General features: G+C 32.6%; 1 protein-coding gene across 1 annotated transcript in view; it reads right to left on the bottom strand.

The window, feature by feature from the left end:
• Nucleotides 1–20136, bottom strand: part of LOC126887444 (phenoloxidase 1-like) — a 43639-nt gene extending 23503 nt beyond the window's left edge. The window contains exons 1-5 of the mRNA XM_050654982.1: nt 20084–20136; nt 10353–10480; nt 4599–4794; nt 2471–2694; nt 484–686 (exon numbers count right to left, since the gene is read on the bottom strand). Of these exons, the coding sequence (XP_050510939.1) occupies nt 484–686; nt 2471–2694; nt 4599–4794; nt 10353–10463 (734 nt within the window). The 5' untranslated portion in view covers nt 10464–10480; nt 20084–20136. The remainder of the gene's footprint in view (nt 1–483; nt 687–2470; nt 2695–4598; nt 4795–10352; nt 10481–20083) is intronic.
• Nucleotides 20137–24698: the final 4562 nt, after the last annotated feature.

The following is a 24698-nucleotide window of genomic DNA, read 5'->3' as shown; positions in this document are numbered from 1 at the left end:
AACATAGTAGTAGAGACTTAACAATGGATCTAAGGATAAGGTTGTTGCGCTGCTACATTTTCACAACTTTGCTCTACGGATCTGAGGCCTGGATATTGAAGCTAGAGATTAAGAAATTGGAAGTTATTGAGCGTTGGTATTATCGAAGAATGCTACGAATGTCATGGGTGGACAAGTTTAACAATATTGAAGTCATTGATAGGGTTAATGAGAGGGAAGAAATTATACAGACAATTAAGAGGTGGAAGCTTTAATATTTCGGTCATATAGTACCTAAGAGGTCCTCGTTATAGTCTGTTGCGTTTGACTATGGAGAGCAAAATAAAAGGTAAAAGAGATATAGGAAGAAGACGAAGCTCCTAATTACGAAATTTTGAAGTAAGGGTTTAGTCTGAGCTCTAACCAACTATCCAGAGCTGCTGTAAGTAACATAAGAATCAAAGAAAACCAGAGGTTTGGCGCACCCTGTATATTATACATTACCTAGCAACTACTTGTTGATGCATATAATAGAACAATTCTCCTCTTCTGTTCTTATTAACCACTTGCATTGCGCCTTCGTGCGGATATACTAGATGCCAATGCCAGTGATGTAGATTAATACCCAGGTCTTCCCTAAAGTAGGCTAAACGATGTTCTGTCTCCAAATCACTAGCAGTAAAGTCCTTACGAATTTCGATTGGTGTCTAAAAATATAGAAATATATTGTAATGTGAATAATAATATAGAAAATAATGAACCTTATATTTACTTGGAACAAAAAAGGAACTGTCAAAGCTTAACCTAAAGGCCCATTTAAGTAGAAATTGGTTTTTAACATGGGCTTCATTTGGTCGATTACAAACAGTATTTAAATCAAACTACTTTAAAGGCAAAATCATTCAATCAGTACATATTGTCGGTTCTGAGATATGAGCTGAACATGGGCTTTTAAGAACATCATAGTCTACAAACTTCAAGTGACTCAGAGAGCTCAGTGATCGCAAATTAAATGAAGAAATAGGAAGGTGATCAGAAGTAACAGATCTGATCCAAAAGATGTCCATGTTAAAATGCCGTCCATGTTAGAATGCCATGAGGCAGCCGTTGAACGAAGCGAATTCTTAAATGTCGACCAAGTAGAAGTAAGAGAAGTAAGAAAGAACGTTTTATAAATAAAAATTGTGTATATTTTATATGTTTTTATGTTAACTGTTTTTATGTACTTATAGTTTTTACTGATCATAGATTGTATTTGACGCATTTCAATACTTGTAAAAGTCAGATGAAATAAAGAATATTGATTGATTGATTGATAATTATAGAAAGGTATTCTAAGGAATCTACAAGGGAATGAGACTACTACAAGTGACAAGTGAGAGAAGGCTAATTGTTGTAGATCATTAGATCTACATCACCATCATATGTTTATGTACGTTTCTTCCTCTAGCAGTCGTCACTTCGTCAGAATGGCTTAGCGTTGCGCACTGAATCAAACTAAATTCAACTATCTAGTAAGCAAAATAATGCGAAATTATTTGCTAGTGGACGCAATAGCGACATCTATTTAAACAACGAGAAATTTAAAATGTGGAAGTACTATAGTCCTTTAGTGGGATTTTCCCTTTAATTTGTACTATATACCTCTTACGCCGGAAACAAAATTCTGGTAACAATCTAAAATCAGAGTCGATAAATGATAGATATGGGGAATCTACAATTGTAATCCACAACCCGTCTACTTATCTAGACAAAAATACAAAAAGTGTTTGCTTTGATCAACTAACACACTAAGACAATGAGGATGCACAGGATTTATATTAGCATCTGATAAAAAATAAGAGTAATCCATATCGATTTAATTTTTAAAGTCTCAAACAAATATTATTTACATGTACTGTTTACATTACGTAAATGGGTGACATTGCTTCTGCAATGTAGGCCACTCGTTTTGAAAACAACGAAGTCAGCAATTATGTTACTATTAGTATTTTCATGGTCACAATCAGGTGTAGTCAGTCATAACAAAACAATTACGATTTATTTATAGATACGGAAAAAGTAAAGAAAGAGATATTCATTATTCAGACAGCGACGTGGTTAGATCAGATACGTTGTCCACCAACTAGTTACTGTCTTTTTTAGTGTTCTAAATAAATATATTTTGCTAAATAGTGTTTCAACTAAATCAACCCCATCATCGGGGGTAACAACCCCCAGTACCAAGATAGACAGCTTAAGATTTAGTTTGTTTCAGAGATCACCATCATCCATGTATGTACGTTTCTTCCTCTAGGAGTCATCAGAAGGGCTTTGTGATGCGATTTTAATCAAACCTAATCCAGCTGTCTAGTAATATAGGGCTTCTCTACTTTAGATTTCTTCTTGTTTTTTTGAATTTATTTCATACCAGTTAAAAAAATGTCTCCAATTTGCATGGGATGACTTACTAATAATAAATTAGATATTTATACATGTATTTAAAACTTACTCTGGATAACGTAGGTACGATATTCGACTGTTCTCTAGCTTTGCCAAAGAGTTTGCTGTCAACATATTTGTCCGGAAAGCTTCTAATAAATGAAGGCAAATCTATATCCTGGGTATCAGCCCTGTGCAATAAAGCTACTGAGAGACAGTAGTTGAAGAGGTAAGGATTAACTTTGTCACGAGTATAAACAGCAACAGAGAGTAGATCATCGACATCACGCATTCCTAAAATAGTACTTTAATAGTTAACCCATTCGTGGACATGACTGAATAAGCAGACAGTAATTTCCCTTTGTTAGTGTCTGCATATGCAGTCGTGTCCGTAAATGGGATAATATTATTATTGAAATTAAATCAGATATCGCACCCCGAATTCATTAGTGCCAGAACCCTCAAATCCAAAACTTTTCAAGAGAGCAAGAACAAAATGTTATGTGAACTCTTCATTTTTTTTCTCTGCAACTTCCTTATCTAAGTTAACCAAATTCTGCACTAGTGTTCACTATGTGTGTAGCTATCTAATGCTAGTATTTATTTTTAGTTATTGACATTGTATTGCCCTGAAATTCACCCTTAAAATATAATATTCTATCAACAACTTCATTCAATGTGACACTGGAAGAATAATCAGGAAAAGCAGAATAAGCATGCAAGAAATGATATTTAAAAACGACCACCAATGCATAGCATTTGCAGACGATTTGACACTATTAGCAACAAGCAAGAAATAACTACAAAATTATTAATGAAAAGCATAATAACAGAAACCAAAAATTGGGACTTAAAATAAATGAAGAGAAGACAAACTACATAGATATATGATAATAGGAGAGATCCAAAAAGAAAAAGAAAATAACATACTCGTTCAAAAGAAATTAATTACCTGGGAACCAAAATAGATGAAAATGGTAATGAAGAAGGGGAGATAAAGCCAAGAATAGCTAAAGAAAATAAAAAGTATGAAGCATTACGAACATTAATGAAATCCAAATACGTATCAAGAAAAACAAAAATCAGAATTTATAAGACTGTTATCAGACCTAGAATAACATACGCATGCGAAACATGGGTGCTGAAAAAATGCAAAGAGCAATATATAAAGGTATGAAAATAGAAGGTCCGTGGAGTAGAAGAACCAATAAAGAATTGGAACAACTGTATAAAGAGCCAACGATAACGACGACGATCAAAGCACAGAAAAGTAAAAGAATGCCAAAAATAGTACAGTCGAACCCGTTTATTAGAATACCTGTTAAAAGAATATCCTGGTTTAAGGAATAGAAACTTGAGATCCCAAAACGTTTCTACTAGCCATCAGTGATCGGTTATTAGAATATCCCTGTTATAGGAATACTTTTGCTTGCCACGAAGACTATTCCAATAAGCGGGTTCGACTGTACTCTCACGAAGACCAATATAAAAGAGAAGAAGAGTCAGGCCAAGAAAAAGATAGGACAGTGTGTACGAAGACCTGAAGAAAAGTAACATTGAGAGATGGAAAGAACTAGTATTGGACAGAAGGAGATGGAGGGAGGTGGTGAAGGAGTGTATAAAAATACTGAAGTGTAATTAAATAAAATTTATAAGACTAAAATAAAAATGTAATCAGAAATGTAAACGTTTTAGACCTAGGCCTACAAGGCCTGTTCAACTTAATAAACAGGTAAATAAATTTTTCCTGGCTAACAAATACATTATCACATATTAGGGCAATATTTAAAAATGAACGGTACTTATCACACATCCACCCTCGACATAAATCCATAAATTATATGACGATACTCCACCATAAAATAAACGCCCAAAAGAATGTGTTTAGGCCAAAAAACAGATTTTCTATATTTTAGAGTTATGGCACTACTGAAGTCGGGGTGAGATATGTTAAATTGTGGTTTCTTAGAGATTGCTAAAGGCATGCGTTGATATAATATTTCAATATAATATTATCAACCAGTCCGTGCGTTTTGATTCAGTTCAGTCTCCCTACAAGCGTCTCTGATGACGGGTAGACCTAGAAACACGTGTGAGATGATGGCAAGAGACTCGAATTAAATCGAAAAGCAACCATCTATGTTTAAGATTGCTTTAAATTTTAGATTAATATTCAATATTAGCTTTAATGTTTTTACCTAAGTAGATATTAATTAGTTGTCCAGCAATTCTTCTATGTTTTGGAATCCATAGCGAGAAATTTTCATCTCTTTGCAAGTCCAAAATTTCTCCCAAGGGTGGAATGGAGATGGACTTAACACGAACTTTTCCACCAGAAGCTTCTTCTCCAAATCGGGTAGAAATTTGATTTCCTATGTTCTGGTATTCCTTAGGCTAAAAAAGAAGAAAATGGTTCAACAACAAAAATTGGGGAAGTGCGAGAGGTAGTGCTTATAGGCTATTGATGTATTTTATTTTAAATGGGAATTGTATTTTAAAAAGGAACTAAAACGTTACCAGGGTGTTATTGTTTCATATGGTCGACAGACCTCTAAACATGAAAAACCCATGGAGTGCTATTATTTAAAGGGTGCGTTTTTGAGAAAGGGGTGAATTAGTTCCTAGGCACAGGGCGAATTAGGATGAGTTCTATGCACTTTTGCTACAAACATGTTTACAGGAAAATTGTTCCAGGTTAAATTTACTATCGAAACATCACATCTTAAAGTCAAAAATATTTTTTTTACAAAAATAGATTCAAAAGAAAAGCAAGAAAAAACACGAAAGATAGCAATCTTGTTTTTTGTCCCATAACTTTTTTACACGGGAATATAGGTATAGGTATTGCTTCATAGAAAAAAAAACAGGCATCTTTCATCTTTAAAATGAAGTTTAGAAGAAGTCTCTGATTTATAGTTTCTAAAATATGATTTTTCAAAGTTCGCCACTCACAGCGATTTTGGCCCATTTTGCTTCTTACTTCTCAAACATTGTTCTGTAACTTTTTTCTAAGTAGCTCTAGGTATATATGTAATGTTACATTTGGTAGGAAAAAAGGTTAATTACCTTTAAAATTGTCTATGGTAGAAGGCTGTGTGAGTATTTTTAAGCAAGATATGATTGATCAAAATTTTATACTTTTGATATATTTTACGATTATTTTTAAATTCCTCAATATAACTTTTTTTATTGTATACATAATTTAGGTATATACATTATACAACGAAAAAGAAAGCTTATTTTCTTTACTTTAAAATGGTGTATTGCAAAAATTTCTAGGACTATTTTTAAACAAGATATGCTTTTTCAAAATGTGACATATACACATGCAATAAGTCCCACTAAGTTGAAACCATATGGAAAACTTTTTTATTATTAACGTTATGAAAAAAAATTATTCTTTATAAAATGCTCTGCATAATCTATAACCTAAGATGAAATCATCAGATATAAAAAATTTTCCATAGTGGACGAGGTATGTTAAAAATATGAATTTCGCTCAAGAGTAAAGTACTTTTATATTTCACAATATCGAAAAGTGTCATTAAAAATATTATTTGTAATTAAAAATTATGTTATAATATGCAATTATATTCTTATAATTAAAAAAAAAATAAAAAAAAAATTCTCAATATACGGATACCCTTGGATATCCTACAGATATGTTCTTTAAAAATAGTCCTAGAATTTTTTGCAATACAGCATTTTAAAGTAAAGAATAATAAGCTTATTTTTATTCTACAATGTATATACAAGAAAAAAGTAATAATGAGAAATTTAAAAAATAATCATTAAAAATATCAAAAACCATTATTAAAAGTAGAAAAACCTTGAAAAAGCGTAACTTGCTCAAAAAGAGTCGTATAGCCTTCTACAATAGACCATTTTAAAGATAATTGACTTCACTTCCTACTAAATGTACCGTGCCATATACCTAAGAATGTGTAAAAAAAAAGTTACAGAACAATGTTTGCGAAATAATGGCGAAAGTGGAACAAAAATGCTGTGAGCGGCGAAATTTAAAAAATACTATTTCGGAAACTATAAATCCTGGACACTTTTACCCAACTTCCTTTTAAAGAGGAAGGATGGTAGTTATTTTTCGCTGAAGTAATGCCCGTACCTATATCCCTGTGGAAAAAAGTTATGGGGCAAAAAACAAAATGACTTTCTTTCTTGTTTTTTCTTGCTTTTCTTTTAAAAATACTTTTGTAAAAAAAATATCTTTAACTTTAGAATATAACATTTCGATAGTAAATTTAACCTGGAACAATTTTCCTGTAGACGTGTCTGTACCAAAAGTGCATAGAACTCACCCTAATTCACCTTGTGCCTAGGGACTAATTCACCTCTTTCTCAAAAACGCACCCATCTACATGGTAGCACTCCACGGTTTTTACAAATTTAGAGGTTCATTGATTATATGAGACAATAAAATCCCGTTAACGTTGTAGTTCCTTTTAGCTCTCTTATTTTGAACATAATCAATAGCCTATTTAGTCTAGGCGCCAGAGGGGTCACCGTGTCATATTCAATTCTGATGAACAAACTCAACGGTTTCTTATGGATTTTTGGCTGCTGATTACGAATTTCGAGGGGGGATTTCGATCCGAGTGGTCAAAAAATTGTTATAAACAATTTAATTGTTTATAAATTTTTTATAAGGCTCTGGCTCATAAACTAAAAGATATAGAAAAAATTTTTCAAATAACATTTGTTCCTTAATAAAAAGCGAAGAAAAAACCGTTTACTAAACTTAAATCTAACAATTAGAACTCAAGATATTGTAAAATTAGTGCACAATGCAAATTGCAAATTGCAAAATAAGTATTTTTCGAAGCTTTGTCGATCGTAACTCAGCTTCTACGCATGCAAATAAGTCTTAGAAGGTGTCGTTTTAAAGCTTAATTAATAGTCTTCCAAACAAAGTTTGTTAAATTACTTGATCTTCATTTGTTTTAAAGTTATACCCGTTTGAAGTTACAATTTTCTTAAAAATATTGTACATTCATTTGTTTATAAGGGTTTCAAGCAAATTTGAGCTATAAACATTTATACTTTAATGAACAATAATGATAGAAAAACTCAAAAGGAACAATTTAAGGTTATGAAAATGTTCATAAGTTTATTTTTGGCCAAGATGTCGATATTTTAATGGCGCGCGCTATGAGGCGCAAGATCGGCTCACCGCGTAAAGGTTCACGCGCTAACTTCTCGATGCAAATTATAATTTCTATGTATACATACGTTATCTTCGTTTTTCATTTTTAAAGATCCTAATAAAATTTTATCATATAATTCTTATAATTAAATCATCATACTGTACCTCGTATCACCTTTCATTCTATTTACATTGTCTTCTATTTTTTGCACTAAATGAGAAAAAAACATTAAAAACTAATATTTCAGAAGTATAACTAAAAAGTAAGTTGATATTATTTATTAATACTATTTTTACAAACATTTTTTTCATGCATCTGCAAATCTGCATAGAGATATACAGGGAATATCAGCTTTTTTACATCTGCATAAGTTATTAGCGAAATTTCAACAGTTACATGGTGGTACAAGTCTGTTCTTGTAGGCAGTAAAACTAAAGCTTTTTGAGGCTTCAGAGTTTAATTATCTATATGATATCCATATAAAGTGGAAATAGTTCTTTTGCAGCATCATCAAGGGCCGTCAATTGTGTGTATGCCGCCACATCATAAATGCTCGTTTTATATGCAATGATGATGCTGCAAAATAACTCGATCCATTTTTATATGAATATCACATATTGTCTCATTTTCATGCGTAGAAGCCGAGTTACGATCGATAAAGCGTCGAAGAATACATACTTACTTGACTGTGAGCCAATCTTGCGCCTCATAGCGCGCCATTTAAATATCGACATCTCAGCCAAAAATAAACTTACGAACATTTTCGTAAGCTCAAATTGTTCCTTTTGAGTTGTTTTATCATTATTGTTAATTAAAGTATAAATGTTTATAGCTCAAGTTTGCTTGAAACCTTTATAAACAAATTAATGTACAATTTTTTTAAGAAAATTATAATTTCAAACGGGTATAACTTTAAAACAAATGAAGATCAAATAATTTAACAAACTATGTTTGGAAGCCTCTTAATTAAGCTTTAAAAGGACACCTTATAAGGCTCATTTGCATGCGCAAAAGCAGAGTTACGATCGGTAAAGCTTCGAAAAATACTTATTTTGCAATTTGCAATTTGCATTGTGCACTAATTTTACAATATCTTGAGTTTTAATTGTCGGATTTAAGTTTAGTAAACGGTTGTTTCCTCGTTTTTTATTAGGGGACAAATTTTATTTGAAACATTTTTTTTATCTCTTTTAGTTTATGAGCCAGAGCCTTATAAACAATTTATAAACAATTAAATTGTTTTAAACAATTTTTTGACCACTCGGATCGAAATCCCCCCTCGAAATTCGTAATCAGCAGCCCAAAATCTATAAGAAACCGTTGAGTTTGTCCATCAGAATTGAAAATGACACGTAGACTAATTATGAAAGGGAAAGATTTACATTATTTTAAATAAGCATTTTATATGACACTTTTCAAAGCTGTACGAGAAGCTTTTGCTGAAAAGGTTGAAACCTCTCATAGATGCTAAGGCTCTAATTCCATCACACCAGTTTGGGTTTCGAGAAAGTCATTCAACTATCGACCAAGTCCATAGAATAACGGATATAATAGAGAGGTCGCTAGAAGGAAAGAAAGTTTGCTCAGCTGTCTTCCTCGACGTAGCGCAAGCTTTTGATAAGGTATGGCACGAAGGACTTAAGTACAAATTAAGCAGGATTTTGCCAAGACAATACAGAGAATTATTGGAATCTTATATATCAGAGAGAGTTTTTAGGGTTAAGCAAGAAGAAGCCTACTCGGAACTAAAGGAAATCAATGCAGGAGTACCACAAGGTAGTGTGATAGGACCGGTCCTATACCTATTATACACTAGTGATATCCCTGAAGTACAACATAATACAATAGCTACCTTTGCTGATGACACTGCCGTCTTAGCCGTAGGTGAAGACCATGAAGAAGCAGCAAGAAAATTACAAATATCTCTTAACAGACTTAACGAGTGGACTAAACGCTGGCGAATTAAATTAAACGAAATGAAGTCCGTGCATATAAATTTTACAAACAAGAAAAATCAATACATTCCTGTTAACTTAAATAATACACAGATACCATATGCCGACACCGCAAAGTATTTGGGTATTACACTAGACGCTAGGCTACGCTGGAAGGCCCATGTTAAAAAGAAACGAGAACAGCTTAACATGAAGTATAAAAAAATGTATTGGCTATTGGGAAGACAATCCACTCTCTCAATCTACAATAAAATACTTTTGTATAAACAGATTATAAAACCTATATGGACATATGGCATCCAACTATGGGGCTGCGCTAGTAATACAAATTTAATTATCATTCAACGATTCCAAAACAAAGTGCTAAGGAGCATTGTCAACGCTCCATGGTACTATAGGAACAGTGATCTCCATATGGACCTAGACATGGATACTGTTAACAAGACCATAGAAAAATTTGCCAAGAGTCACGAACAACGACTTCTTCAACACGTCAATGTTGAGGCCATCCAGCTCCTCGACAACACGGATCTAGCTAGAAGACTCAAGAGGAAGAAACCCTTCGAGTTAGTTAAGTGAAAAATAGTGCACGGTGCAAGTGATGGTACAAGTTAAAATTTGTGCAATATATTAACAGAACCTAGGGGGTACTATCGAGTTTGTCCTTAGTCTTAAGTTTTTTAGTAGTAATTTAGGTTAGAAATAAGTTGCTCATTGATCACATTATTTGATCAGATTGTAATGTTCTTAAGCATCTTATTGGTGTTTAATAAATAAAAAAAAAAAAAAAAATATGACACTTTTTTCGTACGAATAGTTTATATTTAATACTTACCAAATAGTCATTTGGAACATCAAATACGACATTGTCTGGTCCTTTGGGCATAACAACCAATTCCTTTGGTCTATCGAAAAGGGCAACCAAACTTCTTTTGGGGGTAGACATCTTAATCAAAATTTAATCTGTAATATTAGAAAAGATCAAGCACATTGCATTACTAAATGCTTTTGCAAATAAAACAAGACTTTTTACAATTAACTATTCTAAATGGGAAATAAGCCACAATTTAACTAAAAAAATGATTTTATTAACGTTTCGACGCCCACATCAGGACGTCGAAGCGTTAATAAAATCATTTTTTTTAGTTAAATTGTGGATTATTTCCCATTTAGAATAATTAATTACAACAATGCCACAAGGAAATAGCTTCAAAACAACATTAAGACTTTCTACGGTCTAGCTAAATGTTAAATAAAGTTAAATAACGGTAAATTTTTATGGTTTGGCTATATAAAAGCTTGAACTGATTTTTTTAATTCGTATGCACTTTTTGCTTACATTGCAAATTATGCAATGTTTTAATAATATTAATAAAAATATACAGAGTGAGTCTGTAATTTGGAATAAATTAAATAGATCAAATACTAATTGTTTTTTTGAAAAATACTCAGACGATTAGTATTTCAAATCGAAATTTTTTATATACAATAATAATGTATACAGAGTGTCCCAATTATATATAACGTCGTCGTTTATTTTATTAAATTAACACTGTTATTTTGATAGCTATTTTGATAGGGTGTGTAAAGTTATACATAACTGCAAAATATCAAATTTTTATTCTCTACCATTTACAAGATAATAAAAAATAACAAAGTTATGTCTGTAATTTGGAATAAAAGTAATTCAAATAATAATTTTTTTGACAAATGCTAACCAGGCGATTAGTATATCAAACAGAATTTTTTTAAATACAATAATGATGTATATAGGGTGTCTCAATTTAGATATTTAATGTTATTTTTTATTATCTTGTAAATAGTAGGGAAAAAAATTTGATATTTTGCGGTTATGTATAACTTTACACTTCTTCTTCTTCTTAAGGTGCCTATCCGTTCTGGATGTTGGCGATCAGCATGGCTCTCCTAACTTTGCTTGCTGCTATTCTGAGTAGTCCGATTGTCGATGTATTAAACCACTTTCTCAGGTTTTGAAGCCAAGATATTCTTCTTCTCACTGGTCCTCTCTTTCCAAATACCCTGCCTTGAAGAATGAGTTACAACAAGCCATATCTCTGTTCATTCCTCATAACATGGCCAAGATATTCTAGTTTGCGCTCTTTGATTGTGTTAATAATCTCGCATTCCTTGCCTATTCTACGTAGAACCTCAACATTAGTCTCAAATTCTCAAAATGCGCCTGTAACACCACATCTAGAATGCCTCGAGTTTTCTCAAAGAAGCCTCGGAAAGTGTCCAGGCCTCTACTCCGTATAATAACGTAGAAAATACTTTACACACCCTATCAAAATAGCTATCAAAATCACAGTGTTGCCATTTAACAAAATCAACGATGACGTCATATCTCTAAATTAGGACACCTCTATACATTATTATTGTATGTAAAAAATTTCGATTTGAAATACTAATTGACACGTCTGAGCATTTTTCAAAAAAAAAACAATTAGTATTTGAACTATTGAATTTATTCCAATTTACAGACTAACTCTGTATATTATAACTTTTCAAAAAAACTCTAATTTTTTATTCGATTAATTATAGACCAATTAAAATAGGTAATAAATAACACTCAATTAATATAGATATAGGCCAGGAACCGAAGCTATTCACCTCGCAATTTTTACAGAATGGATAGATTTGCTTGAAAATTTGAAAATAAGTAGTAGATAGACCAAGGATCAAAATCTATATGATGCTGACAGGCGCTTTTACCATGGGGGTGGTTGTCACCCCATCACGGGGGTGAAAATTTTTTATTATATTTTGACCGCAAAAGTTGATAAAAACATTCATTAAGCAAAAAATGTTCTATACATTTTTTTGATAAAATTAACAGTTTTCGATTTATTTGCCATCGAAAATGTTGGGTTTATATCGAAAAAATCAATGTTTTGATAGGTATACTCATTTACGATTCACTCAATTTTTGCCGTAGAAAAAATTTTTTCAAACCAAGTTCTTGATAATTGAATAACCTACAATTTTATATTGAAACATTTTTTTGTACCTCTGATGCTAATCTTTATCTTCTGAAGGAAATGCCATTTTTTACCAAGCTACAAAAATTCGTTATTCGCTTTTAACTCCTGTTTTTAAAAACTAATCATTCTAAGCCAGTCAAACATCTAGAATCTATTAATAATACATAAATAAATAAGAATAAATAAGACCAATGACTAAAAACACCGCTAACTTACATTATTATGCTTCCAATTGGATTTCTCCTTTTTTTTTAAATATATTGATTTTTTAACCCTAACATTTTTAATTTTGATCCTAGAAGTTTGGTAATAAATAATTTTGTAGGTTTTTATAAGGTCTATAAGGCTATTAATATTAATTATTGTTAGAATCCTCAGTCGCAAAAAGAGGTGACTTTGAAAGGGTTGGTAAAGGTGGTTTTTGCATGTCATTATAAGTTTTAATTGTCGATAGGTCACTCAATTTTTACCGTAGAAAAAATTTTTGCAAACCAGGTTTTTGGAAATTAAATCGGCTACAATTTCATATTTGAACATTTTTTCGTATCTCTGATGCTAATCTTGCTATTCTGAAGAAAAAGCAATTTTTTCCAAACTTCAAAAATTCGTTATTTGCTTTTAACTCCATTTTTTAAAAAACTGTTCATTCTAAGCCGGTCAAACTTGATCCATGAACGTGTCTACAAAAAACTAGACGACAGCATCACAGAAAACCAACTACGATTTAGAAAATACTTTGGCATTGGCACTATTAGTCCAGGGCGCATCTGTTTTAAGATGGACGTTGAGAGGTGACTCAAATTTTTTTACAGAAATTGCTTGAAAATAACTCAAATAATAATATTTGAGTTATCCTCCCACTTAAAATGGTCCGGAACATTGTTTAAATAATCAAAATATCATTTAAATAATCATAAATCATTTTTATATTGGTTTTTTGATTATAACTTTAAAACTATTCATTTCTAAGAAAAGTTGTACTGAAATAAAAGTTGTGTAATTAAATTTCCTACAATACAGAATTGGCTAAAAATTTTAAAATGAGTCACCCTTGTTGTAAAATAGCAATAATTGGGAAAAAAACATACAAAAACAAGTATTAGCATTTTACGTTTTTCAACCATTTACGCTACACTTAGGACCTTAATATTTTATACAGAAAAACTTTATGATATATTAAAACAACACTGTAAATTTCATTAAGATCGGTTTAATAGATTTTGCAAAATAAATTTTGCAATCCAGCTTTCGCAAAAAAAATTCATTTTTTTTTAATGTTGCAAGACTGAAAATAAAGCAGATCGCAAGTTGGATTTTCTTTGCTTATAGAAGTGTACTGTTCCTTTCATTTGCAATTTGCAAAATTAAAATCGATTAATTACCACGGCGTCAGAAAATTTTTTAAATAAACATTAATTTTTGGTGCTACGCGCAGGACAGCGGTGTTCGATACACACAAGTTGATTTCCATCAAAATTTCTTCCAATCTTTATCTAATATATTATTTTCTTACTCTATATTTTGTTGTATTTTAATATTTTAATTCCACAAAAATCAAACTAATTTTATTATTGTTTGTGAAATATTGTTTAAACAATTGCATATGTTTAAAAATAATAAACTTTTATTCTCTAAGTTAAAACATATGAACAAAGAAATTTCTTGCTAAAAAAAGTGTTATTTCAAAAGATAGAGTATGTGTTTTTATTTTGCAATAAACAAATTTATTTATTTATATCTAAATGTAATAAAAATTAAAATGTATTAATCATTATCAAAGGTCATTGATAGAGCAAACTATCCGCTCTCCTGCGCTTAGCACAAATAATTAATGTTTATTTGAAAAAATTTCCGACGCCCTGGTAGTTAATGGATTTTAATTTTGCAAATTGCAAATGAAAGGTTCAGTACACTTCTATACGCAAAAAAAAATTTCAACTTGCTATCTGCTTTATTTTCAGTACTGTAACATTTTGAAAAAATGAATTGTTTTTGCGAAAGCTGGATTGCAAAATTTATTTTGCAAAATTTATTGAACCGATCTTAATGAAATTTACAGTACTGTTTAATTGTATTATAAAGTTTTTCTGGGTAAAATATGAAAGTCCCAAGTGCAGCAAAAATGGTTGAAAAACGTAAAATGCGAATACTTGTTTTTGTATGTTTTTTTTCGCAATTATTGCTATTTTGCAACAAGGGTGACTATTTTTAAAATTTTTAACTAATTTTATATTATTGGAAATTTAATTACGCAACTTTTATGTCAGTACAACTTTTCTCGGATATGAATACTTTTAAAGTTATAATCAAAAAACGAAGAAAAAAATAGAATTTTTCCTTCATTTTTTGACATTTTGATTATTTAAACATTAGCTTTAATTTTCCAAAATTCAGCTCCTACATCACATATACAACCACATCCATCAGAATTGAGTCTCATTCCAGCCACCTTTTTTCTTAGCCTCATCTCATAGCTTATAGATTAGATAACTCTTATTTCATAACAACACACTACACATCTTCCATGGTCCAATATCACAACATACTATGTCAGACTTCTCATACCGTCCTACTCCCCCCCATATTTTGCAACCATTTAATTTTTAACCAATTTGATGTCAGGTCTCTGGAGGACTCAGTTTCATCAAGTTACTTTAGTCTCATTTTCAGATAAATATCAGATAAAAACAAAACAGTATTTTTACAATTATCATATCACTTTTTCTATCTTTATACAATTTATGTTGGGTCGACTACCAAGAAAGTTATCAGTCATTAAACAATTATCATTTCATCAATACTCTTAAAATCGTACACATATGTACACATTACATACTATTTTGTGTTCCTAGTATAAGGCCTTTATCATTATTTGTCTAATCGTATTGACAATTTTATACCACTAATACAACACCTATTGGTATTGTTGACTGCATAACTTCCTGTAACGTAAACATTTCATTTCCCTATTTTGAATACTTAATTAATGCATTATTTCTAGGGAAAAAATCTTTCATATTTTGTGAACATCTTTTATTTTTACTATTTGTAAATTTGATACTGTTTTTTATCTTAAAACATTTAAATTAATCTTTAACGTTGTGGCTGAAGTAATATTACAACTAGGTTACATTGACAGTTCTTGGTGTCATTTCGGGTTGCTCTTTAATTCACTTGTCAGTTGGCCATTGAAATCCAATATGTGAGGTTTTCACCAAAAAAAGTTCCAACCACGTGGGGAGAGTCCTGTGTTGCCCTGGGTAACATCCAGGTTTATCTATTACATCCGATGAATTTTATATAAATATGTAAAACATCTTTATTATTTACATTTAAAGGGTTTTTACCCTATACATTTTGGTGGCTCAGGCATGCAAATTTTGTAAGTATGACCTCTTGTTCTTGAAAACCTCTGTCAATTTTAACTTTTATCTCATTTAATTAGGTTATACTTAATTTTAGGGCTTTTAAACACTGATGATGGATTCCTTAATCCGAAAACGTTTTGTATTTTGACCCTTATTTAGGGTATTTTAATATATACCTTTTACAAGAAACTTGGCATTTTTTTTTATTTAAACAATGTTCCGGACCATTTTGAGAGGAAGGATAACTCAAATATTATTATTTGAGTTATTTTCAAGCAATTTCTGCAAAAAAATGTGAGTCACCTCTCAACGTCCAAATGTACTAATATTTTTACAGATGCGCCCTGGTCTATATAGTGAGCCATTTGACTCTACAAACATTTATAGAACGCAGAAAGAGATGATAAGGATGTGAGAATCATAACTTTATACTGATATCATAAAGCCATAATTCGAGTAGATCAACAAAAATTTAAATAGAGGCCAATAAGAACAGAAGTGCGACAAGGATGTGTACTATCCCCTCTACTTTTTAATATGTGCTCAGAAGATATGTTTAACGAGGCAATAGAAAACATCAATGCAGGCAAAACAATTAACGGCACACTAGTGAAGGAAGTCCTTGAATATAAGCGACAGAAAACAGAAGAAATGGAAGACCATCAGAAACCTGGAAGGGAGGTACAGAGAAAGAATTATTAGAAAGCATAAATAAACATGGACAGAAACAAAAATATATGCAAAAGATAGAAACAAGTGGAAGAGAACCATAGAAGACGTGGGTTTCGAACGGAACCAAGAGGATTAAGTAAGTAAGTGAATAATCTCAGATATGCAGACAACACAAGACTCCTTTCGAACAGCATAGAAGTGCTGCATATTTTGGTTGATCGCACTACGTAGTACTGCAAGAGTTGTGAAAAGGCTCTGAACATAAAAAAACAAAAATCATGATTTTTCAGTAAGAACGAGACTGAAGACAAAACAATCTACGTTAAAGGAAAAGCTTTAATAGTCCATTAAAATGTTACATTTAGGTTGCATTTCTTAGAGGAGTCAATTTTATTTTTTTAATGTGTAGGGGGTTCAGTAGAAGTTTAAGTTCAAGTTTTTGGGGTCGCCATCCTTGTCCCCCGGCCGCCATATTGGAAAAAGTGGTGCAAAGGGTTTTCGCGCTGTATCTTTTAAACTAGCAATCCTACAGAAAATTTAGTTACACATAAAATGTAGCAAATTAAATTTTCTACAATTTTATATCTATTACTTTTTATCGTAAAGGGACCAACAAAAAAGTTATAAATAAAAATATGAGAAAATTTTGTAAGAAGTTTCCTTTTGGAGGTTATAACTTTTTTTCCGTTCATTTCACAATAAAATAACATCATAGCGATTTTGTAGAGGATTTTTCAGTGAACAATTTTCGCTATAAAGTTGTTTAATTTTATTTATTATCTAGGTTTTACAGCGCTCCAATCTTGACCAGATTCTCGAATTCTCATAGGAATAAAATAAAAAAAAATACTTTTCTATCTATATGTATATTAGTCGAGCGGCAGCAATCTTTATGCCGACCACGATAATCAAATTTAAGGTGAATGACCAATTTTGGTCTATTTTTATGTTTTTGAGGTCGCTGAATCCGAATATGAAATTTATTTTTATCTAGATTTGTTGGAACATGTTCAAAAATCAAATTTTATACAAAAATGCCGAAAATCAATTTTGATGTTTTTTCAAATTTACCTCGCTGTATCTTTGGTCGCTGTAAATATTTCCTTTTGAAAATTGTACTGTTTAATCTCTGAAGTATGTAGATAACAATGGGATTTGTTCTAAATATTTAAATACATTAAAAAAGAAGTTGTAATTTTTTAAACATTTTGTCATCATATTTCGTTAGTTTCATGTTTACTTAAAAAAGTTGAGTGACAAACTTTTTAGTTTGTAATTTTAACCAACACAACAATAAAATATAATTCATGAAGAAGTTTTTTGGAAAATTTTAAGTCAAAATATACAATAGGAAAAAAGTTATGTTACTTCATAAACAAGCGGCACACCCCAAAAAACACTTATATCTCGAGATCCTGACCACAGTGTGGTGAATGACTAATTTTGATCATACTTTATGATTTTGATAACAAAAATTCGTTTTTTGCTCTTCTTAAGAATTTTGCAATATGCGGTTGCATCATTCTTCTTCTGAACCGGCGAATTTGTCCTCAAACAACTTCTTGGGCCGTTTCTATATATTTCGGGTTATAAGTTTTATAGTGGGGAGAAAGGTCAAAAACAGATTAATAATAGCATAGGAATGTAAAAATCATAATAAATTGTATGAATAAAATATATATATATATATATATATATATATATATATATATATATATATATATATATATATATATATATATATATAGAAAAGTAAGCCTAACATTTTGTTTTTATTGTATCCCTATGAGCATTCGAGAATCTGGTCAAGTTTGGAACGCTGTAACACCTATATAAATAAATAGAATTAAACAAATTTATAGTAGAAATTGTTCGCTGAAAAACCCTCTACAAAATTTCTATATTGTTGTTTTATTCTAAAATGAACTAAAAAAAAGTTATAACCTCCAAAAGGAATCTTGTTAAAAAATTTTTACATATTTTTGTTTATATCTTTTTTGTTGATCACTTGACGATAAAAAGTAATAGAAATAAAATTGTAGAAAATTGAATTTCCTATTTTTTATGCTTAATTAGATTTTCCGTAGGGTTGGTAGTTTATGAGATATAGCGCGAAACCCCTTTGCACACCATTTCCAAGATGGCGGCCGGGGGACAAGGGTGGCGACTCCAAAAACTTGAAATGAAGCTTCTACTGATCCCCCCTACACATCAAAGAAATAAAATTGACTCCTCTAACAAATGTAAAGTACGGCTTAAAAAATGTAACATTTTAATGTAGTATAAAGAAAGTACCCAGATACAATTACTTGGAATGTGAGCTAAATGAACAATGGGACCGCAGCCTTGAAATAAAACGACGCTTTGATAAAAATGGTTATGCAATGGAAAACTGGGGATAGAAATTAGAACTAGAGTATTGAGATGTTACGTACCTATTATTTGTCCTTGTATATGGAGTTGAAGCCTGGACAATTACGAATCCAACTGAAATAGACTTGTCAGTTTTGAGATGTAATCGAAAAATGTGGCAAATATCATGGACACAACACGTAAATATATAAACGCAGGAAATAGTTACAATTTGCTCTTATAGGTATTGCCTGTCGAAAAAACGCTTCAGTACCCTGTCTGTTCAAGTGTCATGGAAAAACCTTATTACCCTGGACTAAGTAGGTACAGGACGAAACGAAAGAAAATATTAATGAAAGGATAGTAAAAAGAAGACAAGTGATAAGAGCCTGAATTCGGTACTATGGCAAAACAATTTAAGAACAGAAAATAAAAAACAAATTTACAACCCAATACGAGTATTAACCAGCATTACCTTTGGAGCTGAAGTCTGGCAATTAACCAAGTACAAAGTTAAATTACTAGCCAATGAGCCAATAAGCCAATGAAGAATTTTTTGAGAAGATCAGCAAGAAGATCTAGACTAGACAATGGCGGATCCAGGGGAGGGAGATGGCCCCCCTTTCAAACCAAGTTATATATATAAAGATTATAAAAACGTTCATTTATTTTTCATAGAAATTTAGCCAATCGGCCCCCCTCTTGACGATACTGGATCCTGCTGGATCCACCACTGAGACTAGAACACATAACGTGTTCTTCCCATCTGCACTTCGATCTTCCTTTTGATCTCGTCTTTGTTGATTTCCACTTACTTTCCAACATTTTAAACGACGACATTATACAACAAATGGAAATAGAAAGAACAATCACATATGACATCGAAAAATAACAGCTAGTATGGTACGGACACGTAAGACGAATGGAGGAAAGAAGAATCCCAAAAATAGTGTTAGAATGGACCCCCACATAAAGACGAAAACGAGGAAGAACCAGCAACCACACGGATAAAGGGCATCTCCAAGGCCATGTCGGAAAGAAACTTAAGAGAAGAAGACTGCCACAATAGAAAAGAGTGGCGAACACTATAAAACCGGTTTAATGTATAAAAATTATATGTAACAACTTAACCATTGATAGTAATAAGTTTGTAATAATAGTAATATTCTTACCTTTGAAGTAGATATTATTAGCCTAGTGTCAAGGTGTAGACTACTTCACAACTGGTGCTAAAGGGGGATTTTGCTCTATTTATACACAATAGTGCATTTTTTCCCGTGGTTACTTAATCAGAGATTATCAACTTGGTTTTTGCAGCTAGGTGCATTGTTATTGTTTACTGGATGCAATAAAGGATTACTCATTTACCACTTGTTTACTAGTAATTGACATGATTACGAAAGGAATGATTTTTCAAAGAGTTTAATATATTACAGTCTTTCAGCATTCAGCCCTAAATTACATTTAACAAAAATGAAAATTGAATTTGGCATCTTTTCCGATCGCAAATTGACTGGATAGACTACTATATTGTCTTTGTGTGTCGACCAATATCTTCTCGGTTTTCGTTCTTATCTTCTATTAGGTAAGTGGATCTTCTTCTTAGGGTGCCTGAACGTTGCTCCGAACGTTGTTCCGAACGTTGGCGATCATTCTGGCTATGATGACTTTGTTGGTTGCTATACGGAATAGTTTTGTTGAGGTCTTTCTATACCATGCTCTGACTCTGAGGTTAGCAAGCTAGGATATTCTTCTTTGTCCTGGGGCCGTTTTTCCTTCAATTTTACCTTGTAAAATGCATTGGAGTAGCTCGTATCTGCCTTGATTTCTCATTATATGTCCCAAGTACTGCAGCTTACGGCCCTTCACGATGTTGACTAAATTTGCGGTTGTGTTCATCCTCCGTAGTACTTCTTCATTGGTGACTTTGTGAGTACATGGTAGCTTCAGGATCTTTCTGTACAACCACAGCTCAAAATCCTGAAATTTTGATAGAGTTTCTGCCTTCAATGTCCACGTTTCTACTCCGTATAGAAGCACTGAGTACACGTAACATTTCAGGAGCCTCATTTTTGTTTTTAGAGTGAGGTAATGACTCTTGAACACAGAGCTCATAGTCAAGAATGCACTTTTTGCCTTCCCGATGCGACATCTAATCTGTTGAGTATTGTCCCACGACTTACGGAGTGGGTAGCCCCATTGATCTTGAATCTGACCATATATTATCTCTCCATCGCATTCGTGAACGCCCTAATAGCCTTCTTCCGGCCGGGGCTTCCTCTCAGATTTGCTTTACAAGGCGGTTGTTAGGGAGTCTATGAATATGACCTGTCCATCTTAGACGTTGGGATTTAATCTCTTGGACTACGTGGCCAGCCCTATACATTTGTTTGATTTCCGCATTTATTCTTATTTGGCATTGGTTAATATTCGGGTCGTGATAAAATGCAAAGGCTCTTTTTAGGATTTTTATCAGCAACCACGTCTCATATTCATACATGGGCACCAGTCTAATAAGCACTGTTTTATATACCCTGATTTCTGATGTTCGTGTTAGGCTTTTCGATTTTACAGTATTGTGGAGGCTATATATTACATACATGTCTGCTACCTGAATTCTTGCTTCCTTTTATGTCCTCCGTTATATCGATATCTACGGTGAGTGTCGCTTCTTCTTCAAGTGCCGTGCTCGATTATCGAACGTTGGCTATCAAATTGGCTATAGCAATTATGTTAACGGCAGCTCGGAAAAGGGATGCAGAGGATCTGTTATACCATTCTCTCAGGTTTTTAAGCCATGACGTTTTTCTTCCACATGGCCCTCTTCTTCCGTCTACCTTGCCTTGTATTATTAAATGTAGTATATTATATCTCTCTGGGTGTCGCATAACATGGCCAAAATATTCAAGTTTTCAATTTTTAACTGTTCTGACGACTTCCGTGACTTTTCCCATCCGGTGCAAAACAACTTCGTTACGAACTCTATCCACCCAACTTATTCGTAGGATTCTTCGGTATACCCAGATTTCAAAGGCTTCCAATTTCTTGAGAAGAGTATCTGTTAAAGTCCAACCTTCGACACCGTACAAAAGAGTAGAGAACACATAACATCTCACTAATCTAATTTTAAGATTCAAAGTAATCTTGTTTCCACATAAAAGTTTCTTTATCTTAAAGAATGCTGCTCTGGCCTTCTTTATACGTATTCTAATTTCTTTACCCATGTCCCAGTTCTCATTTAGATTACAACCAAGGTAGGTGATACTGTAAGTTCTCTCTAATTGTTCACCATAAGCTGTTACTACTTCCGGTTGTATTGGCGTCTTACTGACAACCATCACCTTGGTCTTTGCGGTGTTTAGCTTGAGTCCATATTCATCACACGTTGTGGTAATCCTATTAATCAGATGTTAAAGTTCTTCATAATTGCTCGCAATTAACACCGTGTCATCCGCGTATCTCAAATTATTAATATTGACGCCATCCATTTTGATACCACATTGAGTATTATCCACTGCTTTATTGAAAACAAACTCAGAAAAATGTTAAATATTAGTGGGGACAAAATGCAGCCCTGCCTTACTCCTCTTCGTATTTGAAGTTCTTCAGACGTCTCCCGGCCAATCCTGATGTTTTCACGTTGATGCCAGTAAAGATTTTTGATAATGCGTAGGTCTTTATCATCAATACCCACCTTCTGAAGAATAGCAATCATTTCAGTATGTTTTACCCGATCAAAGGCCTTCTCAAAGTCAATGAAACACATATAAACCGGATGTCCGACATCTCTGCATCTCTGTATCATAACCTGAATACTAGTGAATACAGTGCTTCTCTGGTCCCAAGGTTATTGCGGAATCCAAACTGTGTATTACCAAGCTGTTCTTCTATTTTTTGGTACATCCTTGTCATACGTGCATACATTGTCGCTACGAGATAAAACTCTCCACTCTTCAATGTTATATGGGTCTATTGTAACATTTTGCCCTATTCTGTCTCGTCTCTTTGGTCTGTTGATGCACATACTTTTAATTTTCCCTTCGTGTACGCTTAAACCAGTTTTTACCAACCATTTTTAAGCCACCATTGGTGTCCCACAATGTCAATGTCGTCCACGTATGCCAGTACTAATTTTGGTCGATTTACTGTCAATAGTTCTGTTCTAGTTTGTGCTGTTCATACTACTTTTTCCAGGATTATATTAAAGTGACAGTGCGCCTCCTTATTTCAGGCCTCTGCTTATTTCAAACGATTCTGAGAGTTTGTTACCAATCCGTACTCGGGCTCTACAACCATTTACACATATTTAACTCAACAAGCTGAATAAGCTTTTCTGAAACTGCAAGTTCTGTCATTGCATTCCACAGTTGATCTCTTTTAATGCTGTCGTACTCTTGACGAAAATCTATGAAAAGATTATGAATAGTTCTGTTAAATTCCCATCCTTTTTCAAGCAGCTGCCTTAGAGTAAAAATCTGATCTATGGTCGATATATGGTCCTTATCGCTTTTTCTTATCTCATCCATGGTTCATCAGAGTCCCAGGATTCATCAGAGTATTTTCCTTTCTAGAATTCTTAATTGGTCTTCATCTCTGTTAGTAAGACACATTAGAGAGATATTGCAAATTTAACACAGCCTACGTTGCGCTATTTACACCGCGCTATTTTGACAGAATTGACATTTCTCAGACGTTTCATAAATGCAGATATTGCTCAACATTTTGGTTGCGGTATTTTACGGCTCAATTAAGATTAGTTATTTATCTAATTTGTCCTCAAAATCCAGAATTTAATTTAGATGGAAGAAAGGTTTGTATTTTCTTCCAAATATCGAGTAAGAGAAACAAATGATCCTTGAATGTTCTTATAAATAAAAGATTTTCCTGTTGCACTCTTCATGTTTTCCTGAACTAACGTCAAATTTTCTGGAGAAGTCAATGGATTTTGACATAAAACTTGTTTTAATAAACACAAATCGTCATCAGACGTAAATCTAATTCGTTTGCTACTGTCTGAGGTACCCATTTTAGCAAATTATTACGAATAAATTTGGTTTAAATGAAAGATAAACAACAAACATAACTTGAAAACAAAATAGCGCAACGAATACCGCACAGCGTAACGACTCCTGTAATAACGGCAGGCCGTATTTCCAATAACGCAGCGTAAGCCAAATATCACATCTGCGCATGCTCTACTGTCAAAATAACGCGTGCTGTAATACAGCAAGTGCAAAAAAGACTCAGCAATATCTCTCTACCGCTATTGTTTCAGTCGCATAGGTTATAGTTTAGTCGCAACGTAGGGGGTCCCGTGGGAAATTCTAGCTCGCCGTTATTTGATGGTGGTATTACAGGTTTTTGGGTCGCTGAATCCAATGAAAGTGGTCTGAAAACCCAAATATGGTGCGTTTAATTGTTATTAACAAATTATGGTAAAATTAGGTGTTTTTCAAGTATCATAAGCCCTGTAAAGAAATTGATAATGTTAAGATCTTCTCTGGTGTATTTTTGGTCGCTGAATCGAATGCGACTAGTGGCGATTATTCAAAATATGTTCTTATTTTGTTAATAACAAAATAATTGTTTATTCGCCGAAAAGCTCGAAATAATGCGCTATCTACGCTAATGCGCTTGTAGTCTTTTTCATAGTATTTTTATATGCTAAATCGATTGCCACTAGTCGTGATAGCTTAAACCACGTTTCGACTTCGTTATTAATAAATTATTGCAAAAATAACGGTTTATAGTACGTTTACACACCGTTATGTTCTAAATTTTAAAAAA

The sequence above is a fragment of the Diabrotica virgifera genome, chromosome 6 (genome assembly GCF_917563875.1).
Source record: "Diabrotica virgifera virgifera chromosome 6, PGI_DIABVI_V3a".
NCBI classification, from domain to species: domain Eukaryota; kingdom Metazoa; phylum Arthropoda; class Insecta; order Coleoptera; family Chrysomelidae; genus Diabrotica; species Diabrotica virgifera.
Note: the sequence above shows the minus strand (reverse complement) of the source record. Positions and strands in the feature narration are given on the sequence as shown.